Here is a 21,815-nt window from a genome sequence, read left to right on the forward strand (position 1 = left end):
AGGAAATGTGAGAAGTGATTGGATCAACAGAGCCCTTAAGATTCTTCCAAGCAGCATTTGAATTGTAAATGAAATAATAAATGAATCAAAAGAAACAAACATTTTTGTCTGTGTGTTTAGCATAGTAGCATATGGTTTAATGCCCAAAGTTATTCTCGCTTGATCCGTTACGAGTAACCATTGCATGTTTGTGATCATTGACATTTGCAAGTGAGAAAGAAGCCGCAATGTCGGTCAGGGGAGCTTGTACATTGTGTTCCCTGTTTCTGCTCTTTATTGTGTTTCCCAGTCATTTTAATTACAGTAACTCGGAAAATGTTGGGCATCATTCCGATTTTCTTGAATGCAGTGATAGATAGATAGATAGATAGATAGATAGATGGATGGATGGATGGATGGATGGATGGATGGATGGATGGATAGATAGATAGATAGATAGATAGATAGATAGATAGATAGATAGATAGAATCTTTCCCCCCCAAAAAAACACTTCAGTTTGAAGGTCCTTTTACAACAACTTTACTGTATGTTTGTGTGAAACACCCCATGTTTTACACAGACTGGATTAGCCATGACGCAAGGCTCAAGGCTAATCATACTGGTGTTAATGAGACCTGAACACTTCCTTGCTCCAGTTGGCACTCACCGGCCTGGCTGCCTGCTGGACATAGAGCAGTGAAAACAAGGGCCTGGTTTATTGAAGATCCCATTATGGGGACGTCAAATTATATTTAGTCACTCGAACCGATTTTGCGCACTGTGGGCAACAGGTGTAAAAGCGGTTGTATTTAAAAGTAGGTTTTGTGCTTTGGGTAGTTTAGAACATATTAGTGAGCACCGAAAGTGTAAAATGTAGTTTATCATAGGTGATACGGCATGACTCCTTCTTGCGACTGGCTCAGCCCTGAGATTATTCATTTCTCAATCTAAAATATGTTGCACTAATCTTTGCTTCTGGCATTTTAAAAATGTATGGAGCAGAAAATATATGTTTTCCCCATTTTGCAACCCTGCTCAGGTTTGATCAAATCACATTGAACAACTATTTGTATTTACTCCTCCCAGAATAGGCGAAATTTGTTTGGCGTTCATCTGCTCACTAGATCATCTGTTTGCATGAGCAATCAAGTTTGAGCCGTTTTAGAACGAGCAAACCTTTAGTAAATCAGGCTCCAAAGGAGCAGACGGGAAAAAAGTGGGAGAAAAGAGAAAACACATGAAAGAGGAAAAGATGAGCACAAGTGAAGAATGGGAAGGAGTAGCCAACAGGCGTTCCTCTGACCTACAACAGCTGTCGAGGGAGTGTAGACGTGTGCATGTGAGTGTGAGAGTGTCTTCCTTGACCAAATGCCAACTCGGTCCCTTGGCTGCTGTTAATGAGGGAGGATTCATTGCTCACATTTGATATTAATGATGGCATGTCAAGTTCCGACACCTCCAGGTGGCATGCACCAGTGTTTGAGATTTTCGAGCGAGCCCGCGGATGAAAAGACAGACGTGCTGAGAGGGCGATACCGAGACAAAATGATGACTTCTGAGAGTGACCTCAGTTAATCTGCTGTTTTTTTAATAGTTTTTTGAGGGGAGCGGCATTTAAGGGATTTAGGAGGATGGTGACTGCATAACCCTTGGACTGACCAACTGACCAATCAGTAAAGCACAATACTAAAGCGAATACAGTCGCACAGAAATAAACAGTTGATGCATCATGATCAATTAATTGCAGCTCCCATTGTAATAAAGTCATGCAGACAAGTGAAGAAGAGTTCCATTAAACAACTCTAAGAGACTATGTAATCTGTTCTAATATTAGTTAAATTATTGTTAAGGATAACAAATATATGACTTATTACTTACTTGTTATGTTGATTGTTTGCATGCTTTGCTTCAATGTTTGTGTTTAAATATCCGTTCCTTAAAGTGAAAGTCAACCTGAAACATTTCTTTAAGAACTACTGATATAACGTGAATAGCTTTCTTACAAGGTGACATGTCTATGGTTAAAAATAAATACAGACAATATCCTAAAACCATGAACCAACCACCACTTTTTAAGCATCTATGTCACTTCTCTGTTTGACCGTATCTGTTCCATTCTTAGAAACACAAAGGACAGCCTAATGGATGGTAAAGATCTTCGCAGAACGTCCACTGAGAACCCGACATTGTTTTCAGAAAAACAAAACTTCCCTGAGGGAGTCCAAAGCTCCAATCTGCAGGCTCCGTCACAACAAACACTTCATCTACAGGAGCACACCACTATCGACACACCACTCAGCCTCTTGATTGGTTCTTTGGACGCTTAATCGCAGGCCTGGAAGGTTTTGAGGGATGAAAGCGCAGCGAGTCGTGGGAGTGATTGGTCGATGAGAGAAGAACAAGTGAAGGGAGAGAACGCGAAAAGATAAAAATGGAAAAGTTGCTGTATTGCACATGGAAAGGGTACACGCATTGGTCATAGATGCAAAGAGACGAATGGGCAAAAGTAATAGAGATGACAAATTAACTGCTTCAGATTGAGTTTTAATTATTTTTGTCCAACGCAAGGGTGGCAAAGAAAGTTGGCTGGATGTCACAATACTTTTGTGCATGCAGTATATAAAAAGAGAGGGCGGCGATGAGAGTTTAAAGTTTCATCCAGTGCACCAAATAGAGCAGCAGGCATTTCATTAAAGGCCTGCTTGAAGGTGGCCAGACGTGGCAGAAATCCATACTTCATTACATGTCATCCATCTCTGGGAACTGCTTGCGTGTGCGTGCATGTACGTGCGTGTGAGACAAAGCAATTGTGGGGTGGAGTGTCTTTGCTCGTGTGTTTGCTAAACCCTTAAGAACCCTTAAAACCCTTAAAAAAATACCAGTATACCAAAAACTGTTGTAGAAATAATAGTATACAGTATAATAAATGTGTTGCTATTACTGTACTCTTTAAATGAGTTCATCTTCCAAAATTAACTACTGAAGCTAAATCAGTTATAATTTAAGTAGCAATGAGTATTTGCTGAAAACAGTAAACAATGTGACATTTTGCCTCACTGCATACCATTTGGTGGATATATTTACTCAAAAACATCCGTAAAGAATGATATTAGTAGTTTTCACATTTGAACAAATCAAAAAAACGATATTAGCCCAAAATATATAAATATCAGACACTGATTTTTGGAATTTGTACCCATTAAAATATGTTCTCTAAAAATATCTTTAGCAAGTATCAGTCCGTTGTGCTGAAGAAGGGGCTGAGCCAAAAGGTCAATCTACGTTCCGACCCTCACCAATGTTCACTCCAATGTCTCTCAGCTGGCCTGGGAATGCCTAGGGATCACGCTGGAGGAGTTGGTTGAAGTGGCTAGGGAGAGGGAAGTCTGGGCTTCCCTCCTAAAGCTGCTGCCCCCGGTATTTATATGGCCGTTTAAGAGAAGTTATTGTTTCAGTTGGTATAGGCACACTCGCGGAAACAGTACAGCGTCTGATTTTTGTTACACGCTTTGAATAGGCAAAAAGCAGCAGTGGAAAATTACAAATCAACATCATAACAAGATCAAAAACAATATTTTTAAGGAGACATTTCTTGTCACTATGAACAAATTTATATTTTTGGGGAGTAGATTTGCCATTTTAGGTTATTTTCAGGAAGTATTCCTGATATTCTCAAAGTGGAATATCCTTTGGTAAATTCCACCTTTTGCCATTCGACACAGCCAAAATTGCCACAAAAAAAAGTCAATGGTGCAAAATGTTCGCATGAAAATTGAATTGGTAGGATTTAAAGCATCTGAATCAGCACTCACATAAACCACGTTAACGTAGTCGTCATCCGACAATGTCTCCAGCATCTCGCTGACCGACGTCCGGATCAATTTGAGCGTCAGACCGGAAACGCTGCCGCTCCTGCATAAACAAGATGACGATATCATTCTGCTGCACTCGTGTTTGTCAGGTAAGACCAATGGGAGGCACAAAATGGGGGTGGCGATGAATAAGACGAGAAATTAAATGTGTTATGATCAGGGTAAATCATAAGGGGATGGCTCAATGACATTTGTGTTACTCACGCGTCCACCAGGATTAGCATATCTTTGGGCGAGGCGGCTCCTTGAATATACCTGCACACACACTTAACCAGTAAGCACAGTGGTACCTTGATTTACGGGATTAATTCATTCCCTACCATGCCTGTAGCTCAAATATTTTTTTCCCAGTGAAATGAACAGAATTGCCATTAATCACGTCAGCTACCAACATTTTGTGTTGCATGCTTTTTTTAATTATAGAAATAGCATTGTGCAGTAGTTCACTGTCTGAAAACATACCCAAAATAAGAGCCTCTTTCATTGCAACACATTTTTACATGCCACTTTCACTGAACTTCATCTTCACTGTTTTTTTTTTTACCACATGTTTTTCCTTGCAGCACCTTCTCCATCTTTTCGTGAGTAGAGGTCCAAAGCTTAGAAATTATTTAAATGCTCCTGGCTGGTATTATCGACCACTTCTGCTTCAGTATAGTATGTATCGTAGAAATACAACACTGAGATTGCTTCACCAAGTCAACTACATGCACATCTTGCTCTTGTTGTTTTTAGGAGCTTAAACTTTAAAATCTTGTTTTTATTTAAAGTAAACAAACAGTAAATTGGTGCTGCTGTTGTAATTTCAAGCCAGATTTTTTTCATAATAATCTTAGGCAGCTGTCCAAAGTAAAGCTTCTCCTTTCACAAAAGCACTAACAAACCGTAATTAATGCCTTTGTTACATATATTACTGTAATGCACTTTATTTTGTTGTCAGCCAGTCCTCCCTCAAGCGGTCCTAAACGCTGCTGCTCACCTCCTTAACGGCTCTTGTAGGAGGGAGCACATAACTCCAATTCTGGCCTCTCCTGTATATTTTAGAGTTCATTCTAAATTACTTATTTATTTATTTTTTGGTTGAGTTACTTCAATTGATATCATCTGCTTCTTCTGAACATGCACTTTCTTAGGGCCCAAGGTCTGAAGAAAGAAATTTGGCAAAATATGGCACAGAATGTGAGCAAAAGACAAAAATGACCTGTACTTTCACTGCGAGGTAACCTGTGAACTGAAGGTGGCCGGGTGTAGTGAAATGTGTTTTGTTATTTTTCTGATTTGTTTTTCTTGTACAGTTTGTACCTTTATCGTTTCCCATTTATTTTGGGTGTAATTCCACTGTTGACCACTAAATAGCGGCACACTGTTGTTGTTTTTTTACACTATAAATTTGAAAGAAGAAGAATGAAAACAGGAATTATTTCAGTTTAGTCCAGTTTTTGCTGAAGATTATTCAATTTTCTTCACATTTTCTTCACTTCTGCTTTTTACACCTACAGAAGGCAATAGCTCAAGGTTGATTTTGTGCATCTTTGGGCATAATTGTCAATGTCAGATGATAGTTTGGGGGAAAAAAGGGATTTCTTTACTTTTAAACACTTAGAAGGATTGGTACACAGTTACACTGTTTGTACAATATACTTGTTCGATCCATTGTGCTCTCAATTTATTTAAAACTCTTTAAAGGCCACTGTATCCGTTTGGCACACTAACTTTAGAATGTTTTTAAATTTTAGGCATTTGTTTGGAAATGAACTTCAACTCATTAACGCATTTTAGGTATTTTTATTTTTATATTTTGTTGTTGTTTGTGTCCCTAATACTCAGGAAATGCAAGGCAATTTTTTTTCCCAATGACTAATTCTTAATCCGGCCATTAAAGGGCTGAATATGCTTGTATTATTTTAAAAGTGTGTATTAAGACATTAAAAAATGAGTGTTGTCAATGCTATAAAAACATACTTAGGGAGTCTTTATATATGGTATTTTTATTTCGGATATCACTTATTGCGGAGGTAGTCTGGAACTGGGGATGACTTTAAAGCCATCTTTATAAGTAGTCTGTGCAGGTGGACTGTGCAGGTAGAGCCAGTGAGTGGATTATAGTATTAATACATAAATCTTGTTAATTTACTCCAGCAAAAACCTTCCAGAAATAGCATTGTCCTTCGGATTCAAATCAATGAGCCATGTTGTGGCTTCCAAGCAGTAAGCAATGATGTAGTGTGATCTCTTACCACGGTCTCCTGCGTACATCATACAGGTCAATTTTACTGGGCGTCTTGCGAGCATCCATCCAGGGAGACGCTGCAGGACATGAAAAGTGTGTTGATTACACCTGTCTCACACAGCCAGGAGATAAAACTACTAATTGCTTATTTTATGTATGACCCACCCTTCATGTCAGGCTGTATGACATACTGCATGGTGACAAAAATGGCAGATTTCTGGATGCCATGTTACATATCATCAAATCGTAGAGCCCAGAATATAATTCTTGACAAGACGTGTGGACTTAATTTAATTGCTTTGACAATCACCAGTTTGGTATTAGAGTGGGGGAGCATGAAAAGCGAGCACGCATGAGAGAGTGAGCCCGCTCTTCATGCATGCTAAGTAGTATTTAAAAACACAGTGTAATAAAGTAGACAAAGCCAGTGATCATTCCGGAATATTGCACATCAACCTCTCCTGTGACACACACAGACGATGTCATGAATAGAAAACACTATGGAGCTTAAGCATGGATGATTGGTTCGTATAGGACTGTGTTGTATGGGATATGTTGAGCTTTTGTATGTACTGATATGAGCATATTGCAGACTGTGACTATAGGGTCAAGGTCATTTCAATTAAAAAAACACTCAAAATGGATTTTATGTATCGTACTCAGCAGAGAAAACTGTTGATTTGAGCAGGATAATAAATGTGCATAGACAAAAAATGTTGGCCATTCCACTGAGACATAATGAAAATGTAATATGGAAAATGGAGCAGGAGCTTGACAGGTGGATCGTTTAAGCGTCTGCACTCTGCAGTGATGCAAACTCTGGACCAGGAGGAGCTGAGCCGAAAGGCGAAGATCTCGATTTAGCGGTTGACCTACGATCCCACCATCACCTTTGGTGACGAACTGTGGGTCGTGATCGCAAGAGCAAGATTGCGGGTACAATCAGCTGAAATGAGGGAAAGGAGAAGCTCAGAGCAAAGCCACTTCTTGTCTGTATGGGGAAGAGTCAGATGAGGTGGCTCTGGGATCTGGTTAGGATCCTGAAAGCTTCTCTGGTGAGGTGTTTAGGCCACGTTCCACTGGGAGGAGGACTGGAGGAAGACCTAGAGCACGCGGAAGAGACCCTGGGCTCTATTTTCGTAGACAGCGCATATGCACTGTGGTGCGAATGCCGGCAAGTCCTGATTTTCATATCAATGCAAAACACGCTCACATATCATTTGGCAGACCAATGTCCGCCAAGCTGGATGGGTCGGGGCAGTAGAAGGAGTGTGTTGGAGATGGGATTTACAGAGTGACCATTTGGTGGCAGGAAATCAATCTAAATCTCAGACCACATCTAACACCGGTGCAGGGTGTACAAGACAGTTGGGGTCCATTTCACAATGCATGTTCAACAAACACTGAGACTAACCCTGAACAGCGAGTTGACATATACTGAGAGAGGAAACTCTGCGTTTTCGGTTCCAGGACAGCTGATTTAAGATAGTTTTATCAACACAGAGTAGTTTCACATGGAGTTATCACTCCAAGACCACCTTAATGGAGCCTCGATGCGTCTAGTCACCACGGCAACGGGGAAGCTGCCCTCTGCTTCCGCTTTTATTTTACCCCTCTGAAAATTGTAATGCGATCATATGGCGAATTTGAACATATATTTAGAAAAAAAGTGCAACACCGCAGCGGCTCCACATAGAGGAAGGCGGCGTGGGAGAACGTTGCTGCTCGTGTTAATGCGTACATTTAAATGTAGTCCTTTGCAATCACAATAATATTACAGGGGAAACCTGTTGAATTGTAGCTCATGAATTCATTTCATTTAGGTGCAATCATGCGGGGGAGAATCGCACTTGACTTAAGATGAAATATAAAAACATCATTCAAACGGGTATAAGAAAAAAACAGTGCGTATCACACAATATATGCTGGGATGTGATATATACGACTGGTAATGTTGCAAATGTAAGGACGGATTAAGTTGTGTATGTAGATGATGGACTGCGATGAGGTACCGCTCAAAAGGATAACTGTCTAAAAATACCAGCATATCAAAAAATCTCGCAATGAATTCCCTGCGCAATATTGCGGCACCTTCATCAATAGGGTCATTGTCAAAATGACATGCCACGTTTGTGACAAAAGACTTTACACTATAGACTATAAGCGCATTTACGCAAAAAGTCACCGCAGCGGACTGAATGAATGAGGAAATCAAATGTCGTGTGTGGTTGAAAGGAGGCGGGTACAGAGAAAACCTAGAGGTTTATTGTAGAAAAACCTGTTACCAACCAGGTTAGGTTCATGGAGACTGTTACTATGGTAAATGACTGAGGGCTTAAATTACCTCTTTTTATGAACCATGCAAGAGTTCCCTCTTTTCCTCTGGTTTCAGTTACCTCCCTTTCTGAAACGGAAGACGCAGAGTTTCCCCACATTTCAGAGTTTCTTGACCCAAGGTTCTCACTAAACCTTACTTTGTGAAATAGACCCAGCTGGTGTAGCATGTAGCATGTAGCATGTTTTATTCGTAAATATGTCAACAGCAGGCGTCAGACCCTCTGAATCACTGTACCTATTGCATATTTTAATTCATCCCAATGGATGGCAGTTATGGGGGGGATCACTTCATGGTGTAGATGTGCTTCTGCCGTGTGTCTACAGCAGTGTTCCACTAGGACACTGCATTCATTTATTCATGTATTCATTCTTTGTCTAACCATGTAAAAAAAAAATGAGAACAGTTTCTCATTTGCAATGCCGATCTGGAGGCAATTTAAAGTTCAGTGTCTTGCCCAAGGACAGCTCAACGACACATAGTAGGAGCCAGGATTCGAACTGCTGATGTTTCGGTCACTGGACGACTCACTCCACGAATTGATCCATAGCTGCCCTAAAGGCAATGGAAGAAGCCACTTTGATTGGCCAAGAACTGAAGTTGGCCGAGCTGTGTTCATCTGTGAAATACCAACATCGGGTCTAACATGCCTCCGTACAGTTACACCACACGCAGTTATGAAAATACAGCTATATGTCTTCCAGCTGGGAATGGCTCAGAATAACCCCGGAAAAGATGGACGAAGTGGCTGGGGAGAGGTAAGTCTGGGCTTCTCTGCTTAGGTTTCTGCCCCTCTGACGTGACGCCAGATAATAGATGAATGGAAATTGAAGCAACTCTGAACATTTCAACCTGGTGTACCTTCTCAAGTTGCTCACTCTGTTTATCTACTAAACTCTTTCTGCCAAACTTCCGCTCTTAATACCTACCATCTTACTCGGAATGTGAAGACCTCGCTGTACTTTCTTTTGCATACCTGGGTAGTAGCGGGCTAGACCAGTAGCACTTCCAAACACCTGCCAAAGAAGCGTGGGATCGTCCTCTCTGTTTTTCTTAAACACATCCTCCAGTGCCTCCGTCCAGTTCAACTCGTTCAGCACAATGGTTGCTAAAAACAAAAGACAGATTGCGATGTACTTTTTCACAATGTTTGTAAACATTAGGCACCAAGCTTCTTCCTATGTGACTACTGCTGACTTGGCCGGAAAATGATGACCTTGAGCTAGTAGGTCATAAATGGCGTGGATGTTGTAAATAGTTGCAGAGAGATCGCAAGACTCACTAGAGGGACAGAGTGGGAATCACTCCTTCATTAGGTTTGTGGAAGACACTTTATTACATATGTATAGAGTGTTTCAGTCGTTTTTGAGTAATTTAGCAAAATAGTGGCTAGCCTGCTATCAAGCATCAGTAGTGTGCTATACATTTTACTGCTGTAAAATCATTTCAAGAGACTTAACATATTCGACTATGACATCATTCAAGATGTTGCTGACCCTGTTTTCTTAATTTTTCATGCTTTGGTGCAATCAGAGAGCAAGTGAGCTTTGCAGCACGCGTAAAAATGTCTATAAAATACAAGAATAAACACCTTAATACACATCATTGAAATTTCCCAGCTTCAGCAAATATGAACTCGTGTGGAAATTTTTGATAAAATACATTTATATTCCCTCACAAAAATGAACCTGTTCATTTCTACCTCAAAACAATGTATAACATCTATAAGTGTGTGTGGGTGTGCATGTGTGTGTGATAGCAGCTGATTGATAGTGTGTGTTGTGGGAGGCAACAGGCATTATGGATGCAGTGACACAGCACTTGGACAGCCCAGAGCCATGTAACACTCACAATGATGGATGGGGGCAGGGAGGCAACACTGGGCGCCCCCAAACTGGATCAGCTTCTCACTACACTCTTTTTTTTCCTCTTCACTTCTTCCTCATTTTTAGTCTCCTTACCTCTGCGGAGGATATTATATTTGCACACGTGCCTCGTTTGCCTGACAGTAGAGATTATGTTAAACATTGCATTGTTCAAGTTATACCTGACACTTCATTAGGTAGGCCTCGGGAGACCGCATACAATAGCTGTATCAAACCCTTTTCCCTTTCAAAGATAATAGTATTCAGTTTTGTCTAGTTTTGACTTTACTACACTATATGTAAATGTGAGTAATGCGACAAGCACATCAAGGTAATCAACGGCTTTGGCATTTGCCAAAATAATGTTCAGTGTTTTGTTGATGGTGTTGTGACGTATGTTGAAAAGCACAAAAAAATTGTTGGATGTTATTTTAAGTGCCAAAATAGCCAGGTAACGACCAATCACAACTCAACTGTTTCCTGAAACGGAGCCAGGATTGGTCAGTATTTGATCCTACTCAGTCAACAGTAAGTGGCAAAATGGCTGCCCCCTGAGATGGATCCAAGCGGTTGGATTTTTCTACTCAACACATATTCCATAAATGTGATAGTAATCAGAATGTTTTGGAATAGTTTGGGCACAGTACAACACATTATAGTAAAATAAATTTGCATTTTTAATTTTGGCACAGAGGACAACCTCCATAGAGTAAAGTGTTGTTGTTATTTCTTCTTGGCTGTAAACTTCTTTAAAGGTACGTGTGTGAAATAGATGGGAATTTACTGTATTGATTGTGACGTGGCTCATTGATGTGCAAACACTACCATTTGCATGCGCGCCTCTCGAGGCGGCACTAAATGAAGTCTCGCTTTACCAAGAGTGGCTATTTTATTGTTGTTAAATATAAACATACGCGTGTGTGTGTGAGCGTGCGTGTGCATGTGAGTGTGTGTCCAGTGTGTGTGCGAGTGTGAGTGTGCAGATTATGCATTTACCTCATTAAGTGCAGAATTCTAAATGGGGAGGGATAAAATAACACTATAGCCAGCGGTGCATAATGAGAAAAGTTCAAATTGCTCGAGGCTAAAAGTTACAATGGAGCTATAGACTAAAATAGCTTTACATATACATTGTTCGGGATAATAAAACATTATACTGTATGGATTCTGCATTGAACACAGTCTGCCAGAGATTAATTCATAGTGTAATTAAATACAATAGCATGAATTGGATGACTAGATGACTGCACACTAACTAGAATATTAAACATATGGTTAATAACTCTAGGACCGTGTGTGACAGATGTATCTCTCTGTGTATGTATTTGAAAGAAATCAGCTTCCGAATAGCTCCTTCATTCATATTTCCGTTTTGGGGACCTGATTTTGGGTCCTCACAGCCCAAGAAGTGATTGTCTAAAAAGATGTGTCATGATCTGTAATTTGGAATTTTGCTTTGTTTTGAATACAATTAGTTTTGTTTTATGTAATGGGTTTTCTGTCTACTTTTCTCATCAGCCTGGTCCCTCGTGTCTAACAATCAGCTCTCTCGGCCACTCGAGTGTTCCTCGCTGTCTCTCCAGTTTGTTTGTATTTAGTTCCACGCTTGCTTTCAGTCTTTGTTGAATGGTAGGATGTAATACTTGTCTGTTGTCACGTCTTTTTTTCCTGGTGAATTTAGTGTGAGTGTTTGTTTGTTACTTTTTACTTTGTATCTTTTCTTTTCATTAGCTAAATAATGTATTTTTAGTTAAGTGCCATTTTCTTTTCGAGAGCACTCCTGCCTTGCTTCCCTGCAATTGGGCCCTTAACCCCAACAGTCCAACCTTATGGGCCATTGGGAGGAAAAATGACCTTCATACTAGCTCCAGAAATCGTGTTCGGATGTTTCCCCTGATTTATGGTTCCTGAACCCTGTGAGGTCCTCGGAATGTAAATGTGAAAGAAATCCCCACAAAACCATGAATAAAAGAAAACACTTTACTTTGACTTTGTCGTCACAGATGTGAAAAACATGTATCAATGATATGTGCCATAACATTCAACTTCAAAATAACTCCCTAATGAATAGAATGGGTCTCATGATTTGTGATCCTCACACCACAAGTGGTCCCTGAAATACTGTATGAAGACGTAAGCAACATTTTGTTCCCATAGAACCATAAATAGTAATAAACACAAACTCACAGAAAACATGCATAGACGGTATGCGCCATTGCTTTGTAAAAAAAAATAAAAAAGCTAAAAAATAACTCCGACATTCATATAATTGGTTTCCTAACTATCCAACATTTTGTTATGAAATCAAAGCCCATATTATTTTGGCTCATGTGTTGAGAAACATTTAAAAAGTTATTTGAGAGCATCTACTGCTGGAAACATAACAATTACGCTCCACTCCACACTCCCTCCTTTTCCCTCATTTAGCCAAAAAGATGAAGCCATTGTGATGCGTTCGTCATCTGCTGTATTTCCAGTCTCACAGCAGGCCAGTATGGGGGTGATTTCATAACCCCGCCTCCCACTTTACCCAGAAAATCCAATTTCGCCCCCCTGTCTGAGAAAAGGCTATTCCGGGAACATTTATGGGGTGGAGATCAAATTGGGCGAGTTGAAGCCTCAACAGCGTACAAATGTCTTCTTTTCCCTTCAGAGCGCTCAGAAGAATATGTTCTGTGGAGAAGGCAGGCGGCTGGCTGCAAAAAATATGCAAGGACGGCTGTTGGCCCACGTGCAGACTGATGCATGTCTACAATCAGTTTTCATCAAAAGTGCCAAACAACACATCTCTAGCATTGCTCGGTGTCAGCTTAAGGCAGAATCTCCAAGCAAATTGAGTTTTAGGCACGCACACACACACACACACACACACACACACACGCACACACACACACACACACACACACACACACTAACACGCACACACACTTTATATAATTATTCAGAATATCTACATTCATCTCAATGGGTTTCTCTGACAGGGTTCAGATTTGGGGTAATTTTAAGGTAATTAAATTTGCACTTTGAAACAGTAATCCATGCCTTCATCACATCTCAACCGTGTAACTGTAATACAATTTACTTTGGAGTCAGCCAGCCAGCCCTGTATATGCTTCGAAGGGAAAAAAAGAGCTTTATAAAAAATTCAGGTTGCTATGCGTTTGTTCTGATTTTGGTGTGTTTAAATGTATTTATTTGAAATGGACAATGCACATTAATCAACATTTTACAATGTAAATGTGCCCAAGTTAGCTAAGTCAAGCTAATTTTCATTGGCAGTCCCTTGGGCGAATGTAAAAGACAGCCTAAAACGAGAGTCATTAAAATCACAAATCAATTTCCAACAATACACAATAATATAACACGAGTTATTGTCCTGTACAGTTAATAGTGCTAACTAATCTCTTTCATTCAATGAGACAGTTTTAGCCCGACTTCAGCCACTGTGTTTTTTGTTGAAGACACTTTTATTCTTCTCCAATTTAAGTTCAGCGGGGAAAGCATTCCATAGTTTAGTGTGTCAAGTGCATGTCAGAAGCTCACTAATGACATGCACACTCGATATCGCATATGTACGGCGGAGCTGCACATGGGGGAATGCTAAAAATGTAATATGTACAAAATCTCATGAACCCTGGTTTTCCTGATTTTTTGTTCCCACGCTGCAAGAAGTCGCCATGATGGACTACACATTTTTTGTACCCATAAAGCATGAATACCCGGGCAGACACACACACTGACGGAAAACCACACTCTCAAAAGAGAATTCATCCATCCATCCATCCATTTTCTTGACCGCTTTTCCTCACTAGGGTCGCGGGGGTCCTGGAGCCTATCCCAGCTGGCTTCGGGCAGTAGGCGGGGTACACCCTGAACTGGTTGCCAGCCAATCGCAGGGCACACAGAGACGAACAACCATACTCACAATCACACCTATGGACAATTTGGAGTGTTCAATTAACCTGCTATGCATGTCTTTGGAATGTGGGAGGAAACCGGAGCACCCGGTGAAAACCCACGCAAGCACGGGGAGAACATGCAAACTCCACCCAGGAAGGCCGAAGCCCGGACTCGATTCAAAAGAGAATTGCTGAACCAATTTAAGATTAAACAGAGAAATGTTGACCAATTTAATAAAACTAAAAATGGTAACACATGATTGAATTAAATTAATCCAAAGTGATATATTAAATTAATAAAATTAATCCAAAGTTAATTTAAGTTTAATTAATTATGAATTCATTAAACTTAATATATTCACTCTTGCTTCAAGTGGTAACACACAAATATATTAAGTTGAATGAACCCATAATTAATTAAACTTAATACATTCACTCTGGATTAATTTAATTAACTTAATATATCACTTTGGATTAATTTAACTCAATCATGTGTTACCACATTAAGCAATTTTATTAAATTGGTCAACAGTACTCTGTTTAATCTTAAATTGGTTCAAAAATTCTCTTTTTCGATAGGCATGTCATATGGGCTAATACTATTTTTTTTAAGCTATAGATAATTCCTACATTCATGTTTTGGTGTCTCCTTCGTCAGGAGTAGTTTATGGTCCTGATACAGCAAGGCGACCCATGAAATTACTAAAAAAAAAAAAAAACATGTGGGCCTATGCATGAAAATTCACATCTTCTGAATTCATATTACATAGATAGCTTGATTTTTGTTCCCCATACTGCAAAAACTGCCCATGATGTGAGTGTGTAAACAGACGTTTGTCCCCATTGAGCCATCAGAACATCCAGCAGCTCTGATATTCATTACTTGCAAGCAATACACGGCATCTAGGAGTGTGAAGTATTATGGCACCCAGCCCAGAATATAGCCAGGGATTTGTCACAGGAACGGTAAAATAGGACAAAGTCACGACAGGTTCAAACCCAAGTGAACAAACAAGCCCTGAACTTTCAGAGTCAGAAAATAGAGGACAACTGCCCCCGTATTTCCTGCTATGTGTGAAGTCCAACAAAAAGGTCAGGGGTCTAACCTTGGGACCAGATGGGTCCACAACAGGACTTTAACCCATTCCACAGTCCCCTTCCTTTGTGTGAATGCTGAATCATCACATTTCACAGAATTGTAATTAATAAAAGCTGTAAGTCACGGTGCCACACAGTCGTTGTGGTGTGTCCAAAAAAAAAAAAAAAAAAATATATATATATATATGTATTACCACTTTACAGAGATTTAGAGAGGAACTCCCTTTGGAAGCAGTTTTTCAGAGATTTTCTTATATTTTTAAGCTTTAAAAAAGAGATTCAGGTTTACTTTTAGTGCTTCATTGTAAAAGTAACAAATAAATGAATAAATAAAATAAAGAATCCAGAATATTTTGTGTAAACATGTAATGAGGCAAACAAGCATTTATTTTATTTTATTTTATTTTATTTTAACTAATTGCTCCATCACCTCCACGACCCTTGGGAGCACTAAGCGGTTAAGAAAATGGATGGATGGATGGACAACCACATCAGAGTTGACCTGCACTCCATTAGATATTTGTCTATTGCTAATGTAAAAAAATGCAGCAGCACCATTCAAAAATACTGGTATTAGCATTAGATTAATTTAATGACCTTATAATTGCAGTAATTAAAACATAAGCTATGATTGGTATTCAACCATTAAAAGCCAGTAAAGCAAACCATTCATTTTAAATTCCTTGCTGGGTGAAGGAGACAAACCAAAGCCAATCAGCAAATAATAATAAATAAATAAACTGTTGACTGTTTAACTTGAATATGCCATCATACACAAAAAGTCGTTATTAGGGTCTCGGGTAAAGACTGTGGCACACTCATGTTTTTGACTTGTTTCATTATTGTGTTTTACTTTGGTGAAAATATTGACGGCTGTTTTGTGTAACCCTGTTAAGCCAGCAAACTTATAACAGATGGGATGGAGGAATAAAAAAAGAAAAGAAAAGAAAAGAACTACTCGCCGGTGGATAGAAATAAGAGAGAGAATAAAATAAAGCACCATAGCCTTCACATAGCCAGTGAGCTATTAAACATTTAAATAGTCTTCATAACAGGAGCTATGACCACCATAGCTCAGCTGAAAGAATACTCGATGGCCTAAATATACTGAAACCACCGAAGTGTCACTGTAAAAGATAGGCACACTTATTGTGTTGAATTATTGAATGCAATGTGATTTGCTTTTTCCCTTGGAAATAGTGAAATGTGAGTCTTGTTCATTTTCTTGGTCATTTTTTAAATGAAATTGTTTAATTAAATCACATCTTTTACATTTGAAACATGAGGCGAGGCGTTCATACCCATGATTTAAGTACAATTCTTTATCTATTTTTTTAATGTATACAAACATATATTTCATTTTATAAATCCTGAAACGTCTTATGATCTATGTTTTTGTTGACTTTGTTTTGATTAGATTTAGTTTTGTTTCATGTTTTCCCTGTCCTTTTTTTTGTATCATGTCTACTCGTTTTCAATTCTACCTGTTCTCGTCAGTCCTGTTCCTTGTGTCGACCAATCAGCTCTCACCAGCCACTTGTGTCTTGTCCATGTGCTTTGTTGTCTTGTATTTAGTTCACTGGTTTCTGTCAGTCTGTGTCGGGTCATGTTAGTCATTTTAAGTCATGTTATGTTTCCTGTAGTTGAGTTTCTGTAATACTTTGTGACCTTGCTTTTTATGGACTTTGTTAATTTAATATTTTTATAATTCCACCTGCCTTGTTTTTGTTTGTTTGTGAATAAATAAAATTTTATTTAAAAAATTTCTTGCTTCTCTGGGTCCACCATTTTCCACCACATCATACAACTTTGACAAAATGGTCCCATCTACATAGACAACCATTTACATCATCAGCAAGAAAGAACTGAACCCAAGTAAGGTGACTACAAATAATAACCATCTTATTAACAACTCTCTAAAAGAGGGCATCATTATTTTCTGTTTGGAATCATTATCCCCTATTAAGCCAATGGCAAATTGAGGCGCAAACTGCAACGACGTCTTTTAATGCAGTTTTTATGTGTCAGCTGTATCCATGGTTACCGTGGGTGTGCATGCATGTGTGCACTCACAGCCATCATAGATGTCGGTGGGGATGTGCACGGCCGTGTGGCTGTGGTCCGTGAGGCGTCTAAAGGACGGATCCTCCTTAAAGTCCGGCCGGAGTCGAGATTTGCGTCCCTCAGTTTCGTTTGAATCCAGCTATTGAAAAAAAACATGAAAAATCAGTTGTATTGTATATATGATGTCAGTTGTATTCACCTTTGTTGCCCTGTTATGGTTTACCGTATATTTTATCACCTTGCCTAAGAATAGGAGAAAAGGTATGGCTTTGCATCAAGGGTGTGACAATATGTGAAGAAACATGTGTTGAGATTTGGAGGACGTCGAATGGAGAAGGAGTGAAAAAGGGAGGAGGGCGGTAGTGCATGTGAACACTTGCTTCTTAATAAAGCAACAATACAGTGGCCTCATCTATCTCATCTGTCAATTAGAGGAGAACCATGGCAGGAACCTCTTCACCTGCAAAATAAAAAGGTGCGGGGGCGGGATGAATTAGAGGCGACAAAAGAAGAAGACGAAAAGAAGAAAGCCTTGAAGGAGACCACGTAGCATGAAAGCAAAAAGGTACGAGACGAGAGTGAAGAGTGTGAAGATGAGGATGCGAGTGTGAAAGGGAGGTCACCATTGAAAAGTTGCTTGGATGACAAAAGTCTTGGGACACACTTTCACTGTCATCTTTGTTGTCCTTATTGAAGGGGTTTATGCATCTCTAATCTAAAAACCCTATTTATTGATTGGTTTGCATTATTCTGCCAATACCAATACAAATGTTTATGTGAAATCATATCATTTGTTAATCAAATGTCAGTTTGTTAAATAAAAGTAATATTTTAAAAGCACAAGTGGTATCTCAACTCAGTATTGGTGAGTACGCAAGTGTGAATATTTGTACAGGTATCGGTCGGAGAATAAGTGATATTGAACATCTCGAGTATGAAATTTTTTAATAAACTTTGTCTTGAATTTTGTTTTTTTAGATACTCCAGGCCGGTCCCCACGTAGTCTCTTATTCAAAGTGTTGAAAAGAACTTGAGAACAAATCCATTAACTTTATTGAACGCTCAATTGTCTATGTAGTGTTGTAAAAGACCGCCTCTTCCCTCACTGTGGAGCCGCGCAGTATTATGTTGCCTTAAGATTTAAAGTATGTGTGTTTGTTTTAGACAATAATGAATGAAAATGGTTTGTGTAGACATATTTGATAAGGCATCTTTGGTTAAAAATGGATCGCAAGAACGAGTCAGTCACTAACTTGCAGTGCATGCAAACTCATTTCCGTCTATTAAACTGCTCAGTCAGCTTAACGTTTTAATTCTTGCATCATCACTCATGGCTTTAAGACCTTTGTGAAAGAGTTTGGGAAGATAATGCAACCGTCATTTGCTTTTGTAAAGCATTAAAGACTATCTGTCTGGTCGGGGAATCGGCATGAGCGCAGCAATAATACATTTCCCACCACTGACTTACACAATAAGTAATTTATTTTATCATTCAGTTCATTTTTTATCATTTAATTTAGAGTCCAAATTCACAGACACAAAATTTTGAGGTCTTCCCAGAAACACTTACATTGTCCTTGGAATTGTAGTACGCAATTTCATCATCCTGCAAACAAGCACATGAAGCAAAAAACAAAAAATTACCATAATGTGGCAAGAACAATATATATTTATATATTTTTTCGTTTCATTTTGTTTTGGGGGAAATTGTTTTAACCCTTCTGTTTGACACTCTAAAGAATTGTTTCTTGTAAGTACATTTTTTAGTTTCCCTTCTAAGTTTTTAATTCCTTTCTCTAATGTAATTTTATTGTAACATACAGTATTTTATTATGAACTTGGGCTTGGATCAGAAAGAATAAGGCTATAAATGGACAAAATTGGCAAGTTTTAATCATTTTTACTGCAACAAGAGTGGAAGTGTATATAATTGATCTTGTGGTTGATTCTTACTGCCTTTTTTGTAGTTGCAGTTATTGTCACAAATCGCTACACATTCTCTATGCATGCAGAAATAATAAAAAAATACAACTCCCACAATTTTTCCTCACCTCATACTCATCTTTCCACTGGTGTTTCATCTGGAACTGCTCAGCAGCTGTAGCCAGTTTCTAGAGGAGAAGAGGTGGGTGGCGATGAGGGTGGGGTGGGACAAGGATGACAAGGATTTTAGTCTGGGAACTACGCAACATCCACTCAGTCATTGGTCTGTGTAATTATTGGGAATGTGCACAAAAAGCTACAGACATGGATATATTACTGCCATCCCGCCCTCGCGCAGCTCAAACTGTCCGGGCTATCAAGGTCTTACAGCACTGTGAGGCAAAAGGCCACGTCGCACTGCATAATAATGTCAGAGTGAAAAGGTTTTACTGCTTGTGTGTGTGTGAGTGTGGTTGTTTCAGCCTGCGAATTGGCACATCGCTGAATCCCGTCATAGGCAAGTGAATTACTGACTGAGCACTTGTCACTCAAGGAGGACTCTGCTAAATAAAGGCTGCGGGTGCTACTCTTGTTATATGTCCATTTTCTATACTGCTTTTCCTCACTGTGGTTTCAGGTGAGCTGGGGGCTATCCCAGCTGACAGCGAGAGGAAGAGTACACAACAGACTGGTTGCCAGCCAATTACAGGGCACATGGAAACAAACAAGAATCCACACTCATGTTCACACCCGTTGAGAATTTAGAGTCTTCAATTGATGTAAGAAGCTATACTATATTTCTTGGTCCAGAAAATATCCAACCTAATAGGATTTATGGGGGTAAAATATTCCTTTAAAAATCAGTGGTGCTGTTATAATGATTGGCATCCGAGACCATCTGATGAGACAAAGGGCAAATTTCAATGTGTAAGCATGTTTTTGGATGTAAATGACCACAAAATGACAACAGTAGCTGCTCAAATTGGAACAGGTTTCCATTAAACACAATGGAGCCCTAATTTTAAAGGAATGAGCTTCAAATTTGGATGAAATAACATTCCAGTCCTCACTGAAGGACGCATGTTCACTCTTCACTAGTCTAGTCTCCTATATTGAGGCCACGAGAATCATAATTACATTATTACATATCCAAAATTGCATTTGAATTTTAAGAGGTCATGCTAAGTGGTGATCACCAAAAATAAAAAAATATATATACTGTTCATTTAGTCTAACTTCAGGGATTTGGTGAAAATATTTGTAAATATTGCAAAGGGAAAAAAATATAAAATTTTCATGGAGATTTTAACGACGGTGTATTACGTCCACGTATAAATATATTATTTTTAGAGGGTGGGAGCAATATTTCGAGAAAAAAAAATTCAAACTCAAACTTACGAGAATTACACGTAGCGTACTACTCGGATGTTTGTGCCAATACTTTTCGGTCGGGTATTCAAATGAGGAGATAGTAATTGCTTTAGCAGAAATTTAAGCATTTCAAGCATTCAAGTTAATTTGTTAAAATGTATATTTACTTGTACATTTATGTTTCTATTTATTATTTTGTATTGTTTCCAATTATTATTTACACATTCATACATTTTGGTATTTTTTTGTACAAGTAGCTAAATTGATGTGTCGAATCTGCTGCTCTCCATCATTCAGTTGCATTTACCTAAAGTATGCTATCTTCTGATTGGTTAGTGTTAGTCAGGTGATAGGGGATCAGGAAGTGTTGTCGCTCTAGCTGCAGTGTATGACGAGTAAAATTTAAATTAAGAATGAATCCGTCTCTACCCTGCCTTTTCATTTCATTTCATTCATTTTGTCCCATTAACCACCAATGAGTCCTCACATTAGGCTATGGCTACATTTATTTGTCGTAAGTTTCTGAGTTTTTTTGTTGTTGAAAATTTGCCACTTTCTAAAGTCGCAAATTTGCCACTTCCTAAACTTGCAATTTTTTTGCAAATATACCACTTTAGAAAGTGCCAAAGTTGCAATTTTTTTCTCTCTGAATATTAATACGGTCTGCAAATAAAAAATAAAAAAAAAACTTATATATAGCCCTAATACGCCATCGTAGATTTTTCGCCAAAATAATAATAATAATAATAATAATAATACAAATCATGTGGGACGCAGGATCTGAGCCCTGGGTCTTGAGTTTGACACTTGTCCACAAGATCCATTGAGTAGCAGCTGGCAGCACTCTTTTAAAATATCACTGCCCCCCATAGGGCTGGAGTGGAACAGTATCACCTGGCACTAGGAATCAGGTGGGCGTGTTTGTTCTTGCTGTAAGTCTGCTCGCTCATTATTGTGAAAATATTAAGTGTGAGCACGAGGGTTGACAATGATAAAAAGCAAATCCATTCATCACATTTCCAAGGGTATCATTTCCATCCTCAGACCTTTGTGATAACAACAGCACATTGCTTGTGTTTGTCAAATCCTTTCAAACAACTTCACGCTTCAGTGACGGATCCAAAGACAGACGGGTGGTAGTGGGGGGGATAAAAGATTACAAGGCACACTGCTGGCCC

At 39.0% G+C, this 21,815-nt stretch overlaps 1 protein-coding gene across 2 annotated transcripts in view; it reads right to left on the reverse strand.

Moving 5' to 3' along the window:
* The window catches only part of LOC144053366 (voltage-dependent calcium channel subunit alpha-2/delta-1), a 91,396-nt gene that overhangs the window by 40,946 nt on the left and 28,635 nt on the right, over positions 1 to 21,815 (reverse strand). For both annotated transcript variants that reach the window (XM_077567756.1, XM_077567755.1), the window contains exons 4-10: positions 19,395 to 19,454; positions 18,914 to 18,949; positions 17,353 to 17,482; positions 9,394 to 9,525; positions 6,090 to 6,159; positions 4,057 to 4,107; positions 3,793 to 3,892 (exon numbers count right to left, since the gene is read on the reverse strand). In XM_077567756.1, the coding sequence (XP_077423882.1) occupies positions 3,793 to 3,892; positions 4,057 to 4,107; positions 6,090 to 6,159; positions 9,394 to 9,525; positions 17,353 to 17,482; positions 18,914 to 18,949; positions 19,395 to 19,454 (579 nt within the window). The remainder of the gene's footprint in view (positions 1 to 3,792; positions 3,893 to 4,056; positions 4,108 to 6,089; positions 6,160 to 9,393; positions 9,526 to 17,352; positions 17,483 to 18,913; positions 18,950 to 19,394; positions 19,455 to 21,815) is intronic.

Source organism: Vanacampus margaritifer, chromosome 6, assembly GCF_051991255.1.
Source record: "Vanacampus margaritifer isolate UIUO_Vmar chromosome 6, RoL_Vmar_1.0, whole genome shotgun sequence".
Classification (NCBI taxonomy): domain Eukaryota; kingdom Metazoa; phylum Chordata; class Actinopteri; order Syngnathiformes; family Syngnathidae; genus Vanacampus; species Vanacampus margaritifer.